Genomic DNA, 25,901 nt, shown 5'->3' with positions numbered 1-25,901 from the left:
GATTTTTATTTTATTTTACTTTTATTAATTTTAATGTTTTTTGACCTACGTGACTTTACCGAAAAAACCTAAGAATATAAATCCTTGCAGTCACGAAAGCTTCAAATCTAGAACCTTCTGGAGTCTTTAAACTTGGCCACACGCCAGCGGTGCATTGAGTGAGTTGCAGGGCCTGGACTTCACAGACTTCATGCCTGGGCCCTGCTACGACACCTGGGTGCTGCTCACCCAACAGAGAATACCGCACCACAAGAGTCCTGCCCAACTCTATAGCCTCCAAACTAGTGGGAAACACAAAAGGACCATGATAGAGGGTTTTTTAGGTTAGATCGCGGAAATAAATGTGTCGTTAAAGCCGCCGCCACCACCCGACACAGCCAATTAGTAAGGTTTGTCACGTAAACAGTAACGTGCCAATTCGTTACTAGTACAGCAACGCCGGTAGTGTGTTGGAGAGCAAAGCCACATTTTCAATCTGAGTACAACGTTTCGCCAGTAATCACAACTAGCTTCATCAGGCTCCAACACACCGGTGTTGCTGTACTAGTAACGAATTGGCCACGTTCTGTTTACGTGACAAACCTTGTGGTGGCGGCTTTAACGACACATTTATATGCTTACGCGATCTAACCCACAAAAACCTGTATTGTGGATGATATTGGTCGCGGAAGCCCACCACGTGTTAAACAAAAGGACCGCTCGACAAAAAAACAACAAACGAGAAATCTTCTTGCAAGAACCAAAATCTTCTTGGTTCTTTCGGTAAAGTCACGTAGAAGGGAAATAATAAAATAATAAAAATAAATCATAATAAACATAGAGACCCAGGGGACCTGCTCCGACATATTAGTTTTATTTTTATTATTTTATTATTTCCCTTCTACGTGACTTTACCGAAAGAACCAAGAAGATGAATCACTGCAGTCACGAAAGCTTTAAATCGAAACGAGAAATCCATCACCAATTACACCACCAGGCAATGGGGCCTCGATTTCTTCACAAGACCCCCAACCGCCATCAGCACGGAGGAAGCGAGGGAGGACCTGGCTGAATTGAAGAAAGGCAAAGCTGCTGGCAGAGATGGTATCCTACTAGAAATGCCTCCATCGCTTAGGCCCTAATGGACTCGAGTGGCTGGCAAACCTGGACACCAAAACCATGAAAACCGGATGCACGGCGGGAAGCGATGAGAATTGCAATACCCAAACCGAGATATTGGCCAATGTCACTCCTGCGCACGACATAGAAACTCCTGGAAAGCATCATCATCATCATCCTCCTCCAGAAAATTAGCTCCCTCGTCCAGTCAGTGATCCCTGAAGAACGAGAGTGGGATTCCGGCCTGGACGCAGCAGCTGCTGTGACCAAGTTCTGGCTCCGTGCGGCCCACATCGAGGCCGGATTCCAGACAAAATCCAAGACCGGCGCGGCCTTCGTGGACTTGTCATGGGCCTACGCCACCGTCTGGATTAACGACTTGATGGTGAAGCTCGCAAGGACCATTCCTTGCCTCAAAACGATGCACCTGATATGGACGATGCTGAGCAGCAATAGGCGACCACGTGTCTATTTGGGCGATGAAGCCAGGGTGTGGACCAATCAACTTCAAGGACAGTGCGTACATTATCAGAGTTATGTTTGTTGTTTGCATTATGACTGCAGGTATTGTGGTCTATGCAAACATGACTCCTTGTAAAAAAAGGTGTCCGTGTTGTTGCCAGATAAAAGGGTAAAAAAACAATTATCAGGATTGGGATCTCGATTTAAAGCTTTCGTGACTGCAGGGATTCATCTTCTTGGTTCTTTCGGTAAAATCACGTAGAAGAGAAATAAAAGAATAAAAATAAAACATAATAAAAAAATATTTTATTATGTTTTATTATTTTATTATGTTTTATTTTTATTATTTTATTATTTCCCTTCTACGTGACTTTACCGAAAGAACCAAGAAGAATTGGGATCATTACCAATCACGCACGCCGGTGGATCTCCCTGGTCTCGATCCTGTCTGCACCTCTGCCAACTCGCGACATCTCCATCTCGCCTCGCTAAACCTCCTACCTCCTGCCCGTATCTCTGCCGTCATCTCGCGAGGTATCCATGCCTCGTGAGATGGGCGTGAGCCCGTCAACCTGTCAGCGCGTGAGTGCCTCAGACATTAGGAGTGACAAGTTCAATTGCAGCAAGAGCTCTTGACGTCCATTACGGGTGGCAGGCTGGTGGCAGCGTGCGAAGAGGCGCATTCCTCGGCAGTTACATTTTAATTGTTTAATGCGATGGTGGACACCTATGATTGCGTGTTTTCGATAAAATGTCACGCGTTACAAAGCACGCGGTTAAGTGTTTCCACCATTATCATTATCAGCCGTTTCTTTAAATTCCATAGCTATGTTTCACCGCCCTATATTTTACGCGGACCTAATGAAATTTGTTCCGACGATAACAAAAAACAACTCACAATGTTGGTCAATGCCGCTGTATGCATGACCTCGAAAATACGAGATGACGTTTCGGACAATGGCCCTCCCGCAGAGCACGTACAGAGGCCTCAGCAGCAGTTTACACCTGTCATAGACATTTTCATAGACAGAGAGTCTCATAGACAGGTAGAGCATCTATCTCTCATAGACAGACCTTGCCTGCAATTGAATATGTTTATTCCATTTACAACATTTACAATTGTTAAAATGTTGATATATTTACGCGATATAATCCCCCCCCCCACCCCAGTAGCTGCGGAGCGCGAGCCGTCAGTCTCGGCACTTGCGATATGTGATGGCTCCAGACACTTCATTTTCGCATCTCGCATGGAATGAATTCGCCCACCTGGTGGGCGGCTCGTGCGGTGCTCACCGCAGTGGCCTGGCCTCGGGGGTGCCACCGCCACCACCACCACAACCACCGCCGCCACCACCACCACCACAGCCACCACCACAGCCACCACCACCGCTACCACAACCACCGCCGCCACCACCACAGCCACCACCACAGCCACCACCACCGCCACCACAACCACTGCCGGCACCACCACCGCCACCACCACCGCCACCACCACCGCCACCACAACCACTGCCGCCACCACCACCTCCACCACCACCGCCACCACCACCACCACAGCCACCACCACAGCCACCACCACCGCCACCACAACCACCGCCGCCACCACCACCTCCACCACCACCGCCACCACCACCACCACAGCCACCACCACAGCCACCACCACTGCCACCACAACCACCGCCGCCACCACCACCTCCACCACCGCCGCCACCACCACCGCCACCACCACCGCCACCACACCCACTGCCGCCACCACAGCCACCACCACCGCCACCACAACCACTGCCGCCACAACCACTGACGCCACCACCACCTCCACCGCCACCACCACCGCCACCGCACCCACTGCCGCCACCACCGCCACCACAGCCACCACCACCGCCACCACAACCACCGCCGCCACCACCACCTCCACCACCGCCGCCACCACAACCACCACCGCCACCACAACCACCGCCACCACCACCACCGCCGCAACCGCCGCCGCCACCACCACTGCCGCCACCACAACCACCACCGCCACCACCACATCCACCACCGCCGCCACAACCACCACCGCCACCACAACCACCGCCACCACCACCGCCACCACTGCCGCCACCGCACGCTTTTCGCATTCCCACAGATATTCGTGACCGCGGCGCGGGCAACCCATTATTTTCACGTCTGACAAAAACACACACTCGTCAGTAATAATAATAATACCAACACACCACCGTCGCCGCCGTGAGTGCGTGCGAGCGTGCGTGGCCTTAAAAGGAGAAATATGCGCAACATGGAGTTACGTTCCCGGGGCACGATTGTCATCCTGGCAGCAGCAGCAGCGGCGGTTGCTTACGCGCTTCAGAGGCCGTCTGGAACGCTCTCTTCCTTATCGATGTTAAGAAGCCACTGGGAGCTACGGTGCACTTACATCGTCATCTAGAGTGACAAACTCGTTTCTTTACTTCTAGATTTGAAGCTTTCGTGACTGCAAGGATTCATATTCTTAGGTTTTTTCGGTAAAGTCACGTAGGTAAAAAAATGAAATTAATAAAAGTAAAATAAAATTAAAATAAAAATCACGTTTCGGAGGCAACAGAAGCTTCCGTCTTCAGGTGGAACCGTCACAGCACGATTTTTATTTTATTTTTATGTCATTAATTTAATTTTTTTACCTACGTGACTTTACCGAAAAAACCTAAGAATATCGTTTCTTTACAACAGCCGGGCGGTCGTACGCGCTGCCGATCTGTGTGCTCTGAAGCAGGCCGTGTGCCCGCAACGTCGCCTGTTGCACACATCGCTTTTTAACGGCGCACCACGATGTCAGCGGCGTTGCTTGCGTGCCCAACTGCTGCGGGCAGGCCAGGCAGGGACCTCGTTATTTTCATGCCGATGCTGCTACTGATGCTGCCGATGCTGCTGATGCTGCTGATGCTGCCGATGCTGATGCGAAAGCAAATCGCCGCGGCGACTGCTGCGTCACACATCTGCGTGAGGAGACGCTGCGGCGAGGGGTGGATATTAAACGGCGCCTTTCGTTATTGTAGCATGCAACCGGAGAGCCCTCTGGCTGCACGCGACCGGCGCGATAACCATTACAACACCCACGGGGGGCGGAGGGGGGGGCAGCGTGCCACGATTGAATATGACCGTACAATGCAGTCAGTGCAAATGTAAAAAAAAAAATTCGGAGCACAATGACAATTAAGTGCGCGTGGGTTATTTCTGCTCATTCACCGTGCGAACGTACACCCGTTCGCCATGTGAACGTTCGCTCGTTTGCCGTGCGAAAATTCGGCAATTCTCCCTCGGCTGGGCAAGCCTCTCCCGGCTGGGGCTCTGCCAGAAAATGAAACGACTCGCGGCGTAAAGTGAGAGACGGCTACAGGCCTTTTTAAATCCTTTATATTAAGTTCGCGTGCTTGCTTGCGTGCTTGCTTGCCTGCGTGCTTGCTTGCTTGCTTAGGACCGTGCAAATCTTTCGGTCGTTTTTTAACCCACTTCCCGTGATCCAATCGAGCTGACATTTTCCACACAGACTCGTTGTGCCAGACAATTCGTGAAAAAAAATCCCAAAATTTTACACTTTTTAGGCAAAAAAAAATTATTTAACATATATTCAAATAGAACGCATTCATGGCTTTGGCTGAACGTCAGAGTGTAAGAGCCCAGAGCGTAACCCCTCCACAGGCCGTGGCGGAGTAGCGCAGTTGGTAGCGCCCTCGCTTCCTATGCCAAAGGTCGCGGGATCGATCCCCGCGTCCTCCACAGGCGAATATATTTTTAAATCCTTTATATTAAGTTCGCTTGCTTGCTTAGGACCGTGCAAATCTTTCGCTCGTTTTTTAACCCACTTCCCGTAATCCAATCGAGCTGACATTTTCCACACAGACTCGTTGTGTGTGACAATTAATTTTCGTGAAAAAAATCCAAAATTTTACACTGTTTAGGGAAAACAAATTAAATATTTAATTACCAATTGCTTGATGGTGGCAGACAATCATCTGACCCATAGGTGGCAGCCATCTCAAGCCAGAGGACGAGAGGACTCTCGCCGCCACGCATATAAAGGATTTATAGTGAAAAACTTAGTTTTTACGGGTTTACTTGTTAATCCTTTATATTAAGTTCACTTGCTTGCTTGCTTGCGCGCTTACGACCGTGCAAATCTTTCGGTCGTTTTTTAACCCACTTCCCGTGATCCAATCGAGCTGACATTTTGCACACAGACTCGTTGTGCGTGACAATTTATTTTCGTGAAAACATTTTTCCAAAATTTTCCACTTTTTAGGAAAAAAAAATTTCATATTTAATTAAAAATACCAATGTGATAAAAATGAAACTCTTACTCAAGAAAAACTGAAATGAATAATAAAATAAAACCGATGTCACGCATATAAAGGATTTATAGTGAAAAACTTTGTTTTTACGGGTTAATTTTTAATCAGTCAAATCTTCCACGATACAGGTTTATTTTGGGTTAGATCCCGAAAATATACAATTACGTCGTTAAACCCGCCACCACCAGACACAGCCAATTAGTAAGGGGTTTGTCACGTAAACAGAACACGCCAATTAGTTACGAGTAGAGCACACCGGTTGTGCGTTGGAGAGCAAAGCCACAACATTTGCACAACGTAAAATCTTACTGGCACAGTCACAGGCCTCGTATGCCAACCTTTGACCTCCCCGCACGCAGCGCAGGGCGATCCATTGCAGGTGCGTCGTGGTAAAATCATCGGGAGGGAATTGACAAGGGCATTTGATCTTCTTGGTTCTTTCGGTAAAGTCACGTAGAATGGAAATAATAAAATAATAAAATTTAAACATAATCAAATAATTCTCACGACGTTTCGGCCACAACGCAAGCAGCCGTCGTCAGGTGGAGAACAGGTCTGTCGGGAAGATATTCAGACGCCGTCTTCTCGACAGACCTGTTCTCCACCTGAGGACGGCTGCTTGCGTTGTGGCCGAAACGTCGTGAGAATTATTTTATTATGTTTTATTTTTATTATTATATTATTTCCATTCTACGTGACTTTACCGAAAGAACCAAGAAGATGAATCCCTGCAGTCACGAAAGCTTTAAATCGAAAGGGCATTTTACTCGAGAGCATTCCCACACAAGCGTCTCGCCTACACATCTCGGCGCACTTGTCAAGGTTTGACACGCGGTGGGGACTTTCGCGGCCGCGGTGGCGCTTTCGTGTTGGGTTAGATCGCGTCGGGATAAATGTGTGGTCGATAAACCCGCCACCGCCACAGCCAATCGGTAGTGGTCTATCACGTGAACGAAACGTGTCTAATTAGTTACTACTCCAGCCCATGGGTTCACTCTCCAACACACCGGTGGGCCGAACTAGCAACTAATGGGAAACGTTTTGTTTATGTGACAACCATCACCGCGTCGGGTGGCGGCGGCAGCAGCGGCGGGTTTAACGTCGCACATTTACGCCTACGCAATCTAACCCCAAACGAAAAAAGCTCGGCCGTACACTCCCATCAAAGCCTTCTTCTCCTCGGCTGATCGGAGTCGCCGTTGAAAAGCAAAGGAGCGCTTTTTCCATCCGCTAAGTTGGGCTCTGCTCGGTGGGAAATGAACGCCACCTCCGATTCCGAGGGCCTTCACAAATCGACGGAGGTACCCGCAGACGGATCACGCTCACTGACCGCCGCAGCAGCCGCCCGCCCCGTAGCCCGTCGGCAGAGGTCATCGCACCGCAACCGCCACCCCCTTCACGCGCCCCTTGCCTTCGCCGACACGGCGCTGGTGAAGTATGGTCAAACAAGCCCCCCTGTGATCCCCCATTGGTGTGTGGAGGTGCTCACGCAAACAGTGGGTTGACAAAGAACTGCAGCTGCGCCATTTAAAATATAGGGTTTGTTGGGGTTAGATCGCATAAACGTGGCCAATTCGTTACGAGCACAGCACAGCGGTATTGGAGAGCAAACCGACATTTACAATCTGCTCTCCAGCACACACACTACCGTTGTGCTGTAGTAGAATTGGCACGTTCTGTTTACGTGACAAACCTTACTAATTGGCTGTGTCGGGTGGTGGCGGGTTTGACGACACATTTACACGATCTAACCCAAAGCCTCCTGAGTGTTCAGCTGTGGCATACCCAGCGCGTCCGTGCTTGTGTGTCTGTGTGTGCGTCTCTTTGGACTGACTGAGCCTCAGTCAACCCACGGCACCTGGATCTGCCCCGTGACCTCGTGCCGGCGGGCGTTCGACACTTCACGTGGCCTTAAAGTGCACGTGGCCTGGCACAAGCGCCGTGGTGGCGTCCACAGCCACTTGGTGGCGAACGGCGGTCGTTGTTGTTTGTCTCTCCAGAGCTCGCGGTCCATCGCAGCGCCGCGTGTTTAGGACGCACGCAAGGAACGGCGACGTCGCTTGACACGCAACGTCCGCTGAAGGATTCATGCCGCTGACGCCGCTGTTGAAGACTCGCGTAGAGGACGATCTCCTCTCACCCCACTTCGCCTGCCGAGCCACCTGACAAATTTTTTACTTCTCCGCTTATTTGCGAGCCGTGAGCCGAGGAAGGAAACACAAAAAAAAAACGCAATATAATTGTGGGTCCAATTTATTTTTTTGCCGTCACCCTCGCGCAAACCCGCCGTGCTTCAGAGACGTGCCTCTGCATCTCTGTCTCTCTCCCCGCGAGTCTCCACCCTTCCTCCGAGTGTCTCCGAGCGTAAAATCTTGAAAGCTTTTCCTGAAAGCTTTCGTGACTGCAGGAATTCATATTCTTTGGGTCTTTCGGTGAAGTCACGTAGGTAGGTATTTTCTTTGAACCCATCTACGCGACTTTACCGAAAGACCCAAAGAATATGTCTCCGAGTGTCTCCGAGCGTCTCCGCGCGTCACGCGAGTCTCCGCACGTCAGCGCAAGCCTCAGAGCGTCTCCACGTGTCACCACTTGTCACCGCACATCTCCGCGCGTTACCACATGTCTCCGCGCTTCACCACAAGTCTCCGCGCGTCACCGCAAGTCTCCGCGCGTCACGACATGTCTCCGCACGTCACCGCGTGTCACATGTCTCCGCGTGTCACGACATGTCTCCGCACGTCACCGCGCGTCTCCACGTGTCAACACTTGTCACTGCAAGTCTCCGAGCGTCTCCAAGCATCACCGCACATCACCACACGTCACCACTTGTCACCGCAAGTCTCCGCGCGACTAGAAGCCGGTGCTGCCAAGCGCCACTTGGTTGAACGCGTTCCGTCGCACCGCACTGTCAACTCGCCCTTCTCTCCCGTCGTCGTTTTGGTCTCATCCGTCGGCGAAAAACCAATCGCGGCAGTTGCAACGCGTAAACCCACGAGCAACTCGGGAGCGATTTGCCACGCGAGCCTCGTCAAACGCTGAAGCCGCTCATTCGCGCGTCGACCCGTGGCAACAAGGCCGTGGACGGCGGTGGGAGATTTGGGCCGTGGGTGACGGGAGTTGTCCGGGACCCGACAGCTCCTGCGGATAATAATCGGGAGTCATGGGTTAAGGGCGGCGATTACACAAAAATCAAGGAGTTCACCTGTGCGCACGGCCGTCGGACGTGAACTTTACTGACGGGCTGACTTGGGGGCCCGCTGAGGCACTTTGACAACGGGGGGCCGTGCCGACGCGGCGCTGGGGACGAGTGGAGATGAGGGGGTCTGGGTCTGGGGGGGGGGGGTCGATCGACTACAAATTACAACCTAACTTCTTTGTAGTTTGAGCAATTAAGGCCCATTTAAAAACAGTGGCCACCATGACAACTCTGCCTCCCGAAGTTCGTACCCCCCCCACCGTACGAGCCACGCCCACCGATGACGTCACAAAGCCTCAGCCAATCAGGACAGCAACGGCAATGTTGCCCTCGGCTTGCCCCTCCCCCCCGCTGCCTCCGACGAGCACGGTGCGAAAGACGTTCAACATACATACATAGACTCACACAGTCACTCACTCACACACTACCAAAGTCACTCACCCACACAACTCACCCATCCTCCGATTAGCACGGTCGGCTACGTACGGTGCGAAAGAAGTCCGACGCACACACACGCGCACGTCACATACAACGCTCCCCCCCCCTCCACCAGCACTCGTCAGCCCTTCCACGTGACGACCGCGGACGCAGGAACCTGGGAGGCCCGATGGCGCCCTCGGCGCCGCGGCTGCGCTCAGCGGCGGCGGCGCCCCTCCGCGCCGGCGCGTTTGGGGGGCCGCAGCTCGAAGACGGCCGCCACGCCGCTCCGCACCGACTCCGTCGCCGCCTCCACGTGGTCCCGCAGCGACGACGACGCCACCGCCGCGTTTTGATCGGCAGCGGAGGAGGAGGCGAGGCCGTGCTCGCGGCGGGCAGAGCACACGACCGGAAGCGGCCAATCGCCGTCGTCGTCGGCGGCGGTGGAGGCGTCGGCGGCGGGGAGCTCGTGCACCGAGAGGGGGCGGCCCAGGAAGAGGCCCAGCAGGCGGCAGACCTCGTGGGCCTTGCGGCGAGCGCTCGCCACGGCCAGGAGGCACGCCTGCCGTCTGCGCGGGTCGGGAGGGGAGGGAGCGAGGGACGGTGCAGTCTGAGCGGTCGAGACGCGGCCAGGTACGGGTACCCATTCCCTACCCATACCCGTACCCTACCCGAAATGAGTGACAAACGGTGACTCACCAGTGACTCACGGCCTACCCGTACCCATACCCGGCCACACCAGGGTCACAAACGGGTACCCGTACCCGTACGGGTAGCCGGGTATCGGGTAGGGTACGGGTATCGGGTACCCGGTTGCGACCTCTGGCGACGCGGGCACAACTTATTGCAGTGCCTAGGAAGCGCTAGGCTACAACCGGGTGGAGTGGGGGGGGTGTAAGAGCCGTAAGACAGAAAGTGAATGCATGATTTCTGTGTGTACATTTGATGTACATCTGCCATACACTTGTTGACAGATTGGGCATACTTGACTTGGAATATTCCAACTGTTTAGAACCCCCCTGTGGTTAGACGCTCCGTTGGTTGAACCCACGACGTCACTTCCGGTCTGACAGTATAAACAGGAAGCCAGGAGAAGGGCCAGGCGGGAGCGAGTGGACACAGTCTTTGACCGCCGTGTGACCACGTGATCAAGTACGTGGACAGGCAGAGATATCTACTCTTTGGTTCTTTCGGTAAAGTCACGTAGATGAAAAAAAAAAACTAAATTAAATCACGACGTTTCGGAGGCAACACAAGCTTCCGTCATCAGGAAGCTAGCGTCGTGATTTAATTTAGTTATCTTCATTTTATTATTAGTTATTATTTTTTTTTTCTACCTACGTGACTTTACCGAAAGAACCAAAGAGTATGGATCCTTGCAGTCACGAAAACTTCAAATCTAGGTGAAGATACAACTTTGAAAAATCGCTCGTTTTTGTGCAACTAAGAAATAAAGAAACAGTTTGATTCAAGACACGTCAAACACGCGTCAAGACTTATTGCTCCCAAAGTTTAAGGCGTAACTTATTTTTTGGACCATGAAAGCTGCGCTTACAGGGGGGGAGGGGGTGGGGGAGTGTTGCCATCCGTGCGTTGTCACCTGTAGTTGTCGCGTGCCAAGGCCGTGAGGTGGTACACGGGGGGGGCCACGTCCACGCAGCTGTCCAGCTTCTCCACCAGCTGGTTCCTCACCGCGTGCATCGCTTGGAAATCACTGAACTCTGCCACAACCTGGAGGGCGGGGAGGGGGCGGGCATCGCACGTGCGCGCCCGTCAAACGCGTTCGCGCACAAAGACAAACATCCCCCCCCCCCCCCCCCCGTGGTGCCTTAACAGACTTGTGGGGTTAAATTTTGATTTAAAGCTTTCGTGACTGCAGGGATTCATATTATTGGTTCTTTCGGTAAAGTCGCGTAGAAGGGAGATGTGGATTTCACACCTGATGACGATTGCTTGTGTTGCAGTCGAAACGTCGTGAGAATTTTTATTGTTTAATATTTTTATTATTTTAGTATCTCCCTTCTACGTGACTTTAACCGAAAGAACCAAGAATATAGACTTGTGGGGGTCAAGCGCTGTCAAGCGAGTAGCAACCGCCTCTGAAGGCCGCCACGGCGCACGACATCGGGTGGGTGATATTCGCTCGGCCAACGAGAGCAACTGGAACAATTTCAACGACTTGTTATTTCACCAGGTGCTACGCAACTCTTTTTCAGAAGCGACCTCCTGGGCGATCACTATGTACGGTGCGAAAGAAGTTCAACAACCGCCATTCGCCACTAAGTGGCGGTGACGTCACCACGACGCTTGCATCAGGCGAGGTGCACTTTGAGGCCACGTGAAGTTCAACACGCACGTGTACATACACGCATAGTCACTCACCCACACACAGTCACTCACCCACTCACACAGTCACTCACCCACTCACACAGTCACTCACCCACACACACAGTCACTCACACAGTCACTCACCCACTCACACAGTCACTCACCCACTCACACAGTCACTCACCCACTCACACAGTCACTCACCCACTCACACAATCACTCACCCACTCACACAGTCACTCAGCCACTCACACAGTCACTCACACAGTCACTCACCTACTCACATAGTCACTCACACACTCACACAGCCACTCACCCACTCACAGTCACTCACCCACTCGCACAGTCACTCACCCACTCACACAGTCACTCACCCACTCACACAGTCACTCACCCACTCACACAGTCACTCACCCACTCACACAGTCACTCACCCACTCACACAGTCACTCACCCACTCACACAGTCACTCACACACTCACACAGTCACTCACTCACACAGTTACTCACCCACTCACACAGTTACTCACCCACTCACACAGTCACTCACCCACTCACACAGTCACTCACCCACTCACGTAGTCACTCACCCACTCACATAGTCACTCACCCACTCAGTCACTCACCCACTCACATAGTCACTCACCCACTCACATAGTCACTCACCCACTCACACAGTCACTCACCCACTCACATAGTCACTCACCCACACACTCACCCATCCTCCTATCAACATAGACACAGACGAATAACACTGCAGGGAAGGCATCCCCCACATATGCAATGATATTATGGGGGATGCACCGAATCGAAGAGCACTCACTTCTCCAGGAAAGCATCTCCAGCGCCAAGCGAAGTCTGCCTGTGCTCATTTGAGGCTGAGTCGGCATTGGGGAGGCCCAAGACCGCTTCAGATATTCGCCACTGTTATTGGCCGTGAGCTGCAATCAAACTCGGGCCGCCGTCTCCGTAGTGCAGTGCGCTAACCGCTGCGCCACCACTCCCCGCTAAACACATGCTACACACAACAACAACCGCTGTTCGCCACTAAGTGGTGGTGACGTCACCACGACGCTTGCACCAGGCTAGGTGCACTTTGAGGCCACGTGAAGTTGATAAGGTCCGCTGGCAGAAGGTCACGGAACAGACCCAAGTGCAATGGGTTGACCTGACTGCGATGACTGGCAGATGCACCACCTGTGCCCCCTACCGTGCCAACTTGCTGCGTTTAACCCGCCCGGCGCTCCGCTCGTCGTTGTGAGCATCGCTCCTCTGCCCTCTGCTGTTGTTGGAGGGTGACTGCCTCCAACTGCCCAGTAGCGTCCTTCACGAACCTCCTCCACGGAGATCGATCTTGACACCGCCGGTACTGGTCATCAGCAAATCCACTCAGCTCCATATCCTCCTGCTGTACGATATCTGCTCCATCTCTTCTCTGGCTCTTCCCGCGCCCGTTTAGCCCAACTATCAAGCCAAACAGAAGCTGCTTGAGCATGCGGGTGACGGGGCATGCGGGCTACATGACCCAGCCAACACAAAGACAGACGCACGCACATGACACAGGGACATGCGCTCGCACACGATCTCTGGCACACGATTTCTGACACGTGATCTCTGACACACGATCTCTGACACACGATCTGTGACACACCATCTGTGACACACCATCTCTGACACACCATCTCTGACACACGATTTGTGACACACCATCTGTCACACACCATCTCTGACACACCATCTGTGACACACCATCTTTGACACACCATCTGTGACACACCATCTGTGACACACAATCTCTGACACACGATTTCTGACACACCATCTCTGACACACGTGTGCACAGCAGCAGAGGCGGTACCTCCACTGTCATGACGTAGAGGCCGTCGAGGCGGTCAAGGCTCTTGAGCACAGTGACGTCATCGTCCTGCACAGAGACACAGTGAGATACACAGAGACACAGTGAGACACACAGAGACACGGTGAGACACAGAGACACGGTGAGACACAGAGACACGGTGAGACACAGAGACAGAGACACGGTGAGACACACAGAGACACGGTGAGACACACAGAGACACGGTGAGACACAGAGACAGAGACACAGTGAGACAGAGACACGGTGAGACACACACAGACAGAGACACACAGTGACACAGTGAGACACACAGAAACACGGTGAGACACAGAGACACAGTGAGACACACAGAGACACAGTGAGACACAGTGAGACACACAGACACAGTGAGACACACAGACAGAGACACACAGTGACACAGTGAGACACACAGAGACACGGTGAGTCAGAGACACAGTGAGACACAGAGACAGAGACACAGTGAGACACAGAGACAGAGACACAGTGAGACAGAGACACGGTGAGACACACAGACAGAGACACACACAGAGACACAGAGAGACACAGAGACACACAGAGACACGGTGAGACACACACACACACACAGAGACACACACACAGACACGGTGAGACACACACAGACAGAGACACACAGAGACACAGTGAGACACACAGAGACACACACACAGACACACAGAGACATGGTGAGACACACAGAGACACACAGAGACACAGTGACACACACAGAGACAAGGTGAGACACACAGAGACACACACAGACAGAGACAGACAGACACACACACACAGACACACACAGATACACACACACAGAGTCACTCACCTGGACTCCGCGGGCTCGCCTCACGCTGCTCTCCACGTACTCGGCCCTCCTGACCGCGCTCCGCTCGGCGCTGCGGGCTTCCCTCTTGGCGGCGCTCCTCACCCTCACGCTCAGCCTCGCGCGGTCCGGGGCCCCGCGCAGCTCGGCGCGGCCCACGACGCGCACCTCGCGGCCGCGAGACGGCGGCGACGCGGGGCAGGAGGAGGAGGAGGAGAAGGGAGGGAAGGAGGAGACCACGGGGTTACTGCCACGGCTCATGGGCGCCGCCATTAGCGTCGCGAACACGCGCGCCGCCATCGCCGTCGCCCTTGGTAACGGGCGCACGTCGTGACGTCAACGCGTACGGTACGCGAGGGGGGGAGGGGCGATCGCTGGTGGCGTGACGTCACCGCGCACACGCCGTGACGTCAACGCGTACGGTACGCGGGGGGGGAGGGGCGATCGCTGGTGGCGTGACGTCACCGCGCACACGCCGTGACGTCAACGCGTACGGTACGCGGGGGGGGGAGGGGCGATCGCTGGTGGGCGTGACGTCACCGCGCACACGCCGCCCCCCCCCACCACCCTCCGCAAGTGACGTCACCGCGTGGCGGGGGGCTGTTGGAATCGCAGTAGTTGTGACGTCACCACAGCATTACTCCCCTCCACCCTTGCACGTGACGTCACGCTGGGCTGGCATTCGCAGTTGTCGTGACGTACACACACAGCAAATGCAGTTGTGACGGCATTCGCACGCACGCTACGTGACGTCATTGTTCAACCTTGCGCGTGACGTCACCGCGCACTTTGAGTTCGCCGATCGTAGTCGTGGTGACGTCGCCTCACAGCGTTGGTGTGTGCGAGATGACGTCACCACACTTATTGTAAAGTCAGAATCGGAGTTCTAGATTTGAAGCTTTCGTGACTGCAAGGATTTATACTCTGAGGTTTTTTCGGTAAAAGCCACGTAGGTAAAAATAAATAAATAATAATGTTTTCTTCTACAAAGAAAATAATAAATCACGACGTTTCGGAGGCAACACAAGCTTCCTTCATCAGGTGTAAAAAGGCACAGCAAAATAACTGTATAGTTATTTGTTATTTTTCGATTTAAAGCTTTCGTGACTGCAGGGATTCATCTTATTGGTTCTTTCGGTAAAGTCACGTAGAAGGGAAATAATAAAATAATAATATAATACATTTGTTATGTTTATTATTTTATTATTTCCATTCTACGTGACTTTACCGAAAGCACCAAGAAGATTATTTGTTATTGTCAGTTATTTTGCTGTTCCTTTTTACACCTGATGAAGGAAGCTCGTGTTGCCTCCGAAACGTCGTGATTTATTATTTTATTTCTATTATTTTTATTATTTATTCAGAATCGGAGTGTTCATTCATCATGGAGGTGGAATCCGATGAGCGAAAAAGCTCTTTTTTTCACAAATGCCCAAGCATCAGCCCTTCATTTTTACTTTTGTTGAGGCCACACGCGGTTTTATTGACGAAAGTGTTGAATTGTTTGTTTGTTCAGAGTTTTATGTCATTTTTTTATTTAAAGAAAATAAAATTAGCGCTGAACGAGCACTTAACATAGAACACGGGGACGTTTGAAGAATCGATCGCGTGGAATCGATAACCCCGAATCGCGCGCCGTTCGCCAAGCGCGGTTGTATGAGGGCTTTAGAATCGATTATAGAATCGAAAAGGTATCGATTTACATCGCGGTTCATATCGTCGTGTGGGGGGGAGGGGGTGTGTATCGATTCGTGAATCGATTCTTGAATCGAACAGCGATTCCAGCTGGAATCGCGTCGCAATTCGGGTCGCGAGGAGTGGAGCTGCGGGGAAATCTGCCGAGCGAGTCCGAGGTTCGCGTAAAGCACCACAACAACAACAACAACCACAACCACAACAACAACAACCACAACAACAACCACCACAACAACCACAACAAAAACCACACTGCTGCAACCACAGCAGCAGCAACAGCCACATAACCAACAACCACGACAACAACCACCACAACAACCACACTGCTACAACAACAACTGCATCAACAACAATAGCAACAACAACAACCACAACAACAACCACAACAATCACAGCAGCAACCACACAGCAACAACAACAACCACACTGCTGCAACCACAACAACCACGACCAACACCACCACAACAACCACACTGCTACAACAACAACTGCTACAACAACAACAACTGCAACAACAACAACAACCACGACAACAACGCGCCACACACACACGCACAGGAGGGGGGTGTCGGGGGTAACCCAAGCCGGCGACCTTCAGGCCCCAAGGCCTCAACGGAGCCTCCCTCTCGCCTCGCCGCTCAAGTTCACCCGGGAAGAAGGGGTGCGGGTGAGTGTGCGCCACTGCGTGGAGAAGTAGGCCAAGTTACACCCCCCACACACACGCACACACGACTGTAGAGCGAACGGTGGTTTCTGGATAAAGCCGTGGCACAAATACGGCTGTCACCACGTGCGTTCAGATGCCCTTCTGCCGGCCGTCTGGAACATTCTGCCCTGCACTCACACAGTCACTCACCCACTCACATAGTCACTCACCCACTCACACAGTCACTCACCCACTCACATAGTCACTCACACAGTCACTCACCCACTCACGCAGACACTCAGCCACTCACATACTCACTCACCCACTCACGCAGACACCCACTCACATAATCACTCGCCCACTCACATAGTCACTCACACACTCACATAGTCACTCACACAGTCACTCACCCACTCACATAGTCACTCACACAGTCACTCACACAGTCACTCACCCACTCACATAGTCACTCACCCACTCACACAGCCACTCACCCACTCACACAGTCACTCACCCACTCACATAGTCACTCACCCACTCACACAGTCACTCACCCACTCACATAGTCACTCACCCACTCACATAGTCACTCACCCACTCTCACAGTCACTCACATAGTCACTCACGCAGTCACTCACCCACTCACATAGTCACTCACCCACTCACGCAGACACCCACTCACATAATCACTCACCCACTCACACAGTCACTCACATAGACACTCACCCACTCACACAGTCACTCGCCCAGTCACATAGTCACTCACTCACGCAGTCACTCACCCACTCACACAGTCACTCACCCACTCACACAGTCACTCACCCACTCACACAGTCACTCACACAGTCACTCACTCACACAGCACTCACGCAGTCACTCACCCACTCACACAGTCACTCACCCACTCACATAGTCACTCACACAGTCACACAGTCACTCACATAGTCACTCACCCACACACTCACCCATCCGATTAGCACGGTTGACTACGTACGTTGCGAATTAAGTTAAACGTATATACATAGACTCACATAGTCACTCACCTAGTGGGCCCATGCACGTATATACGCCTCTTATGTGACGGCCTTAAACAGGTGAGCTAATTTGAGAAAGACATTACTCTCTAAGTCTATGGGTCTCACAGACTCTCTACGCGAGTCTGGGGTCTCTACGTGAGTCGATGGGGTCTCTACGTGAGTCTATGGGTCTCTGTGTGAGTCTATGGGTCTATGTGTGAGTCTATGGGTTTCTGTGTGAGTCTATGGGTCTCTGTGTGAGTCTATGGGTCTATGTGTGAGTCTATGGGTCTATGTGTGAGTCTATGGGTCTCTGTGTGAATCTATGGGTCTCTGTGTGAGTCTGTGGGTCTCTGTGTGAGTCTATGGGTCTCTGTGAGTCTATAGTTTTCTGCGTGAGTCTGTGGGTCTTTATGTGAGTCTGGGCCTCTACATGAGTCCATGGGTCTCTATGCGTGTCGACTTGCTGTGCGTGTTGCCAAGCTGCATTGACTTGCTGTGTGTGTCGGCTTGCTGTGTTGACTTGCTGTGCGTGTTGATGCGCTGCATTGACTGTGTGTGTCGGCTTGCTGTGTTGACTTGCTGTGTGTGTTGATGCGCTGCATTGACTGTGTGTGTCGGCTTGCTGTGTTGACTTGCTGTGCGTGTTGATGCGCTGCATTGACTGTGTGTGTCGGCTTGCTGTGTTGACTTGCTGTGTGTGTTGATGCGCTGCATTGACTATGTGTGTCGGCTTGCTGTGTTGACTTGCTGTGCGTGTTGATGCGCTGCATTGACTGTGTGTGTCGGCTTGCTGTGTTGACTTGCTGTGTGTGTTGATGCGCTGCATTGACTATGTGTGTCGGCTTGCTGTGTTGACTTGCTGTGTGTGTTGATGCGCTGCATTGACTGTGTGTGTCAGCTTGCTGCGTTGACTTGCTGTGCGTGTTGATGCGCTGCATTGACTGTGTGTGTCGGCTTGCTGCGTTGACTTGCTGTGTGTGTCGGCTTGCTGTGTGTTTCCGTGCAGGTGTAGGCCGCTCTGCCGTAGCCCTCATGCTGGTGGTGCCGGTTTCCCGCTTGGCCTCCGCCCTGGCTCCCCGCGCCCAGGCCTGGAGATCTCCCCTCAGGGTGCAGCCGCTCGGTGCGGCCTTCATCATCGCCACCACCGCCGTCGTCCCGCATGTGAGTCGGCGCCACCGCGGTGTTGGTGGTGAAGACCGCTCAGTGGGGCCTTCACCGCCACCACGGTCCCGCATGTGCGTCAGCGCCACCACAGTAGTGGCAGTGGTGAAAACCACTCAGTGGGGCCTTCACCACCACCGCCACCACTGCTGTCGTCGCGCATGTGCGTGAGCGCCACCTTTGTGGTTGCGATGGTGGTGGTGGTGGCGGTGGTGAAGACCGCTCAGTGCGGTCTACATCACCGCCACTACCGTCACTGTGGTGGTGGTGGTGGCGGCCGCGTGTCCGGGCGTTCGTTTTTCGCTCGGCGTTCTCCCCCCCGCCCCCCCGGCTCAAATCGGCGAATGGCAAGGAAGAGGCCTCCTCTGTCGATCGTGGCAGATTTGCCTCCCATTGCTTCCTCTCGTCTCTTTGATTCACCCCCGTGCCCTTCGCCTGTTTTAGGCCCAGGGGCAGCAGCGGCGGCGGTGGTGGAGGGGGGGCCACTGGGGCACCCCTGCGGGGGTCGTGAACCCCGCGCGACCCCGCGACCTCGGCCCCCCTTTGCGGTCGGCGTGGTCGCGAGGCCTCTCCACGGCAACGCAGGGGGGCGGCGGCTCCTCGTACCAGCGTGGGCGGAAGGGACGCAGCAAGGACGCTCGCCCGGAGGAAGATGACAGCAACGAGGTGAGCGGGAGGGAGCGGTGAGGCGAGAGGGAGGGAGCGGTGAGGCGAGCGGGAGGGAGCGGTGAGGCGAGAGGGCGCGTGTGTGTCCATGATAATATCAAAACCGTGAGAGAGTGAAAGCGTTTCCCCTGTCGTGGTATCGAAGCTTCCGCGCTGCGTCCGCTCACGTGCTGGGGGGGGGGGGGGGGGTTTGGGAGAGATCTCAGAGCCAGTTATTCCATCGTCCCTTTTTCGTCGCGACAAACGGGGAGGCCGTGGTCATTGAGACCCTGCTGGTCATCGCGTTGAGACCCTGCCGGTCATCGCGTTGAGACCCTGCCGGTCATCGCGTTGAGACCCTGCTGGTCATCGTGGGTGAGACCCTGCTGGTCATCGTGGGTGGGACCCTGCCGGTCATCGCGTTGAGACCCTGCCGGTCATCGCGTTGAGACCCTGCCGGTGATCGCGTTGAGACCCTGCTGGTGATCGTGTTGAGACCCTGCCGGTCATCGTGGGTGAGGTCCTGCCGCTCGTCGTTCTACAGGAGCAGCCTGGCGAGGGGGAGGAGGAGGAGGAGGCTTCGTTCGTGACGCAGGAAGGTGTCGTGAAGGACTACAAGGACCTTGATAAGACGGTGGCTTCCTTCCGATTTGACCTCGTCATGAAGGCCGGCCTGGACATCTCAAACAAGTGAGACACATCATGGTCATCCGCGCCTCACGATTAGCATGGTTGGCTACGTAGGGTGCGAAAGAAGTTCTACGTACGTACATCGTCATCGTCATTGCGAGTGTGCTCATGATTGCGAGTGTGCACTGTCTGTGTGATGTCTTCTGTCTGGTGTGTGCTTTCTGGTGCGTTTGCGTCGTCCGTTGCGTTCTCACTTTCACGTCGTCGGTGCCGCCTGCTCCATCTCTACTCTTTGGTTCTTTCGGTAAAGTCACGTAGAAGGGAAATAATAAAAGAATAAAAATAAACGCAAGTAGCCGTCCTCAGGTGAAGACCGCTGTCTCCCCGACAGACCTGGTCTTCACCTGAGGACGGCTGCTTGCGTTGTGGCTGAAATGTCGTGAGAATTATTTTATTATGTTTTATTTTTATTATTGTATTATTTCCCTTCTACGTGACTTTACCGAAAGAACCAAGAAGATTAATCCCTGCAGTCACGAAAGCTTTAAATCGAAATTTGATTTCATAAACTTTTTTTTTACCTACGTGACTTTACCGAAAGAACCAAAGAGTATGGATCCTTGCAGTCACGAAAACTTCAAATCTAGACTGCTCCATCTCGTTTATTCGTGTTGCACACCTCATTTCGCCTCGTCCGTGTCGTTCGCGACAAACCACGATGACGAATCCTCGTCCCCGTTCAGCAACGCTCGACTACGTCGACGCCATAGGTCGGTCGCCTCTCCCCCCCCCCCCTCTCCCCCGCGTGCACCAATCGACGTGCGTTGTGACAAGCGATTCGGACGGACGGCTCGCATCACCGCCGTAGTGTAGCGTCACCATAGCGCTGCGTCGCTGCGTAGCGTAATGTAGCATTGCGTAGCGTCACATCGCTGCGTAGCGTAACGTAGCGTTGCGTCGCTCCGTAGCGTTGCGTAGCGTCACACCCTCGAGTTCCTCCCCCCCCCCCCGAGGTCACGAGGTCACGCCCCCCCCCCCCTTGCGGTGTCGCGCAGGGCCATCGAGGACGCCTTCTACGCCAACCGCCTGCGGCTCAACGGACAGCGGCTGATCAAGAAGAGCCGCACGGTAGGCGGCGAAGCAGGCTCGGCCACGCCACGCACGGACTCGCGTAGAAATACACAGACTCACACGGACTCGCACGGACTCACACGGACTCGCACAAACTCGCACGGATTCACACAGACTCGCACGGACTCACACGGACTCGCACGGACTCACACGGACTCGCACGGACTCGCACGGACTCGCACGGACTCACACGGACTCACACGAACTCGCACGGACTCACACGGACTCACACGGACTCGCACGGACTCGCACGAACTCACACGAACTCGCACGGACTCACACGGACTCGCACGGACTCGCACGGACTCGCACGGACTTGCACGGACTCATGAACTCGCACGGACTCGCACGGACTCGCACGGACTCGCATGGACTCACACAGACTCACACGAACTCACGTGGACTCACACGGACTCACACGAACTCACACGAACTCACACGAACTCACACAAACTCGCACGGACTCGCACGGACTCGCACAGACTCATGAACTCACACGGATTCACAGACTCACACGGACTCACACGAACTCACACAAACTCGCACGGACTCGCACAGACTCATGAACTCACGCGGATTCACAGACTCACACGGATTCACACGGATTCACACAGACTCGCATACAAATGCACAGACTCACACGGACTCACACGGACTCACACGGACATGGACACACCGTTACTCGCGCAAACGCACGGCTGCACAGGGCGAAAACGTGGGGCCCTGCAATTTGCTCCCCGCCACTGCTGGTGCAAGAGCCCTCCACTCACGGGAGAGAGAGGGAGGGGGTGGGGTGGGGGGGAGGGAGGAGGTGGGGTGGGAAGAAGGGAGGGAGAGGGTGGGGGGAGTGAGGAAGGAGGTGGGGGGAAGGGAGGAGGTGGGGTGGGGGGGAGGGAGGAGGTGGGGTGGGGGGAGGGTGGGGTGGGGGGGAGGGAGGTGGGGTGGGGGGGAGAGAGGGAGGGAGGAAGGAGGTGGGGTGGGGGGGAGGGAGGAGGTGGGGTGGGGGGGGAGGGTGGGAGAGGGGTGGGGGGAGGGAGGAGGTGGGGGGAAGGGAGGGAGGAGGTGGGGTGGGGGGGGAGGGAGGAGGTGGGGTGGGGGGGAGGGAGGAGGTGGGGTGGGGGGGAGGGTGGGAGAGGGTGGGGGGGAGGGAGGGAGGGAGGAGGTGGGGGGGAGGGAGGGAGGGAGGAGGTGGGGTGGGGGGGGAGGGAGGGAGGTGGGGTGGGGGGGGAGGGAAGGGGTGGGGGGGAGGGAGGGAGGGAGGGAGGGGGAGCTCCGGAGGGGGGTGGGGGTGAGGGATGAGCGGTCAGGTCACAGGCCGAGCGGATGACAAGCCCGGGAGCTCAGCTGGTTCTTGTTGTTGCTGTTACTGGCGAAGCGTCACGGCTACTCGAATTGTCAATGTCGTAGTGGGTTTACTCTCCAACACACAACCGGTTAGTGCTGTACTAGTAACGAATTGTTAATGTTGCAGTGGGTTTACTCTCCAACACACAACCGGTTAGTGCTGTACTAGTATACTACACTATAGGCTACATTACTATACACTACACTACTATCCACTAAGATACACTATTATACACTACACTATACTTGTAAACGTCGTGGGTTTACTTCTCTAACACACGACCGGTGAGTGCTGAACAAGTCGGCGATTGGGCCCGTTTAGTTTACGTGGCAAAGTTGGGCCCGTTTAGTTTACGTGGCAAAGTTGGGCACGTTTAGATTACGTGGCAAAGTTGGGCCCGTTTAGTTTACGTGGCAAAGTTGGGCCCGTTTAGTTTACGTGGCAAAGTTGGGCACGTTTAGATTACGTGGCAAAGTTGGGCCCGTTTAGTTTACGTGGCAAAGTTGGGCACGTTTAGATTACGTGGCAAAGTTGGGCACGTTTAGTTTACGTGGCAAAGTTGGGCCCGTTTAGTTTACATGGCAAAGTTGGGCACGTTTAGATTACGTGGCAAAGTTGGGCACGTTTAGATTACGTGGCAAAGTTGGGCCCGTTTAGTTTACATGGCAAAGTTGGGCACGTTTAGTTTACGTGGCAAAGTTGGGCACGTTTAGTTTACATGGCAAAGTTGGGCACGTTTAGTTTACATGGCAAAGTTGGGCCCGTTTAGTTTACGTGGCAAAGTTGGGCACGTTTAGTTTACATGGCAAAGTTGGGCCCGTTTAGTTTACGTGGCAAAGTTGGGCACGTTTAGATTACGTGGCAAAGTTGGGCACGTTTAGTTTACATGGCAAAGTTGGGCACGTTTAGTTTACATGGCAAAGTTGGGCCCGTTTAGTTTACGTGGCAAAGTTGGGCACGTTTAGTTTACGTGGCAAAGTTGGGCACGTTTAGTTTACATGGCAAAGTTGGGCACGTTTAGATTACGTGGCAAAGTTGGGCACGTTTAGTTTACATGGCAAAGTTGGGCACGTTTAGTTTACGTGGCAAAGTTGGGCACGTTTAGTTTACGTGGCAAAGTTGGGCCCGATTAGTTTACGTGGCAAAGTTGGGCACGTTTAGTTTACGTGGCAAAGTTGGGCCCGTTTAGTTTACGTGGCAAAGTTGGGCCCGATTAGTTTACGTGGCAAAGTTGGGCACGTTTAGTTTACGTGGCAAAGTTGGGCCCGATTAGTTTACGTGGCAAAGTTGGGCCCGATTAGTTTACGTGGCAAAGTTGGGCCCGTTTAGTTTACGTGGCAAAGTTGGGCCCGATTAGTTTACGTGGCAAAGTTGGGCCCGATTAGTTTACGTGGCAAAGTTGGGCACGTTTAGTTTACGTGGCAAAGTTGGGCCCGTTTAGTTTACGTGGCAAAGTTGGGCCCGTTTAGTTTACGTGGCAAAGTTGGGCCCGATTAGTTTACGTGGCAAAGTTGGGCACGTTTAGTTTACGTGGCAAAGTTGGGCCCGATTAGTTTACGTGGCAAAGTTGGGCCCGATTAGTTTACGTGGCAAAGTTGGGCCCGTTTAGTTTACGTGGCAAAGTTGGGCCCGATTAGTTTACGTGGCAAAGTTGGGCCCGATTAGTTTACGTGGCAAAGTTGGGCCCGTTTAGTTTACGTGGCAAAGTTGGGCCCGATTAGTTTACGTGGCAAAGTTGGGCACGTTTAGTTTACGTGGCAAAGTTGGGCCCGTTTAGTTTACATGGCAAAGTTGGGCACGATTAGTTTATGTGGCAAAGTTGGGCACGATTAGTTTATGTGGCAAAGTTGGGCACGATTAGTTTACGTGGCAAAGTTGGGCACGTTTAGTTTACGTGGCAAAGTTGGGCACGTTTAGTTTACGTGGCAAAGTTGGGCACGTTTAGTTTACGTGGCAAAGTTGGGCACGATTAGTTTATGTGGCAAAGTTGGGCACGTTTAGTTTACGTGGCAAAGTTGGGCACGTTTAGTTTACGTGGCAAAGTTGGGCTCGATTAGTTTACGTGGCAAAGTTGGGCACGTTTAGTTTACGTGGCAAAGTTGGGCACGTTTAGTTTACGTGGCAAAGTTGGGCACGTTTAGATTACGTGGCAAAGTTGGGCACGTTTAGTTTACGTGGCAAAGTTGGGCACGTTTAGTTTACATGGCAAAGTTGGGCACGTTTAGTTTACGTGGCAAAGTTGGGCACGTTTAGTTTACGTGGCAAAGTTGGGCACGTTTAGTTTACATGGCAAAGTTGGGCACGTTTAGTTTACATGGCAAAGTTGGGCACGTTTAGTTTACGTGGCAAAGTTGGGCACGTTTAGTTTACGTGGCAAAGTTGGGCACGTTTAGTTTACGTGGCAAAGTTGGGCACGTTTAGTTTACATGGCAAAGTTGGGCACGTTTAGATTACGTGGCAAAGTTGGGCACGTTTAGTTTACGTGGCAAAGTTTGGCCCGATTAGTTTACGTGGCAAAGTTGGGCCCGATTAGTTTACGTGGCAAAGTTGGGCACGTTTAGTTTACGTGGCAAAGTTGGGCCCGATTAGTTTACGTGGCAAAGTTGGGCTCGATTAGTTTACGTGGCAAAGTTGGGCTCGATTAGTTTACGTGGCAACCCCGTACTGAGTTGGCTGTGTCGTCGTCGTTATCGGCGGTTTTAACGACCGCATTCATACTCGCAGGGGCCCCCCCCCATGGCTTCTCTCCGCGACGACCGCTGCGTCCGCGACTCTCCACGCCGTCTCTCCGTCCTCCCTCCGCAGGTGCGCGAGGGCGACGTCCTGGACCTCCTGCTGCCGGTTCCCGCGGGGGCGCCGGCCTCGGCGTCGGCGTCGGTCCCGGCGGCGACGACCGACTCGGGGAGGAGGGGAGGAGACGCCCAGGGGGAGGCGGTGGCGCGCGTGGTGGTGCTGCGCGCCAGCGAGGAGCGCTCGCCCTCCCAGCGCTACGGCGTGCGCCTGCGCCGCTGGAAGCAGCTGCTGCTGCCGCCAGCGCCGCGCGGCACCGCCTAGGGGGGTGGGGGGGGTAGCGGTGGGGGGGGGGGGGGTAACAGTGGGGGGGGGGGGCC

At 53.7% G+C, this 25,901-nt stretch overlaps 2 protein-coding genes across 2 annotated transcripts; one reads left to right on the top strand and one right to left on the bottom strand.

The window, feature by feature from the left end:
• Positions 1–6,598: 6,598 nt before the first annotated feature.
• On the bottom strand, positions 6,599–14,858 carry LOC133356978 (interleukin-1 receptor-associated kinase 1-binding protein 1 homolog). Its single transcript, XM_061574713.1, has 4 exons — positions 14,523–14,858; positions 13,685–13,750; positions 11,099–11,229; positions 6,599–10,067 (listed from the first exon to the last, which is right to left on the bottom strand). Exons 1-4 carry the CDS (start codon positions 14,817–14,819, stop codon positions 9,716–9,718), a joined length of 846 nt encoding a protein of 281 aa, XP_061430697.1. The 5' UTR covers positions 14,820–14,858; the 3' UTR covers positions 6,599–9,715.
• Positions 14,859–16,273: 1,415 nt separating this feature from the next.
• Positions 16,274–25,845, top strand: LOC133356981 (mitochondrial transcription rescue factor 1-like). The gene is made up of 6 exons (XM_061574718.1): positions 16,274–16,881; positions 18,886–19,040; positions 19,485–19,706; positions 20,230–20,375; positions 21,371–21,443; positions 25,597–25,845. Exons 2-6 carry the CDS (start codon positions 18,912–18,914, stop codon positions 25,843–25,845), a joined length of 819 nt encoding a protein of 272 aa, XP_061430702.1. The 5' UTR covers positions 16,274–16,881; positions 18,886–18,911.
• The last annotated feature ends 56 nt before the right edge of the window (positions 25,846–25,901 follow it).

Source organism: Lethenteron reissneri, chromosome 56 (genome assembly GCF_015708825.2).
Source record: "Lethenteron reissneri isolate LAM-NWPU_2019-01 chromosome 56, ASM1570882v1, whole genome shotgun sequence".
Lineage (NCBI taxonomy): Eukaryota > Metazoa > Chordata > Hyperoartia > Petromyzontiformes > Petromyzontidae > Lethenteron > Lethenteron reissneri.
The sequence above is the reverse complement of the archived record's forward strand: the minus strand, read 5'-3'. Positions and strand labels throughout refer to the sequence as shown.

What these genes read in the sequence shown, in the direction of transcription:
- LOC133356981 (XM_061574718.1), top strand. Translation starts at nt 18,912, where the DNA reads ATGCTGGTGGTGCCGGTTTCCCGCTTGGCCTCCGCCCTGGCTCCCCGC. An exon ending in CCACCGCCGTCGTCCCGCAT is followed by an intron (nt 19,041 to 19,484) that starts GTGAGTCGGCGC and finishes CGCCTGTTTTAG; the next exon opens with GCCCAGGGGCAGCAGCGGCG. An exon ending in TGATCAAGAAGAGCCGCACG is followed by an intron (nt 21,444 to 25,596) that starts GTAGGCGGCGAA and finishes CTCCCTCCGCAG; the next exon opens with GTGCGCGAGGGCGACGTCCT.
- LOC133356978 (XM_061574713.1), bottom strand. Translation starts at nt 14,819, where the DNA reads ATGGCGGCGCGCGTGTTCGCGACGCTAATGGCGGCGCCCATGAGCCGT. An exon ending in TCTACGTCATGACAGTGGAG is followed by an intron (nt 11,230 to 13,684) that starts GTACCGCCTCTG and finishes CCCGCCCTCCAG; the next exon opens with GTTGTGGCAGAGTTCAGTGA. An exon ending in TTGGCACGCGACAACTACAG is followed by an intron (nt 10,068 to 11,098) that starts GTGACAACGCAC and finishes CGACCCGCGCAG; the next exon opens with ACGGCAGGCGTGCCTCCTGG.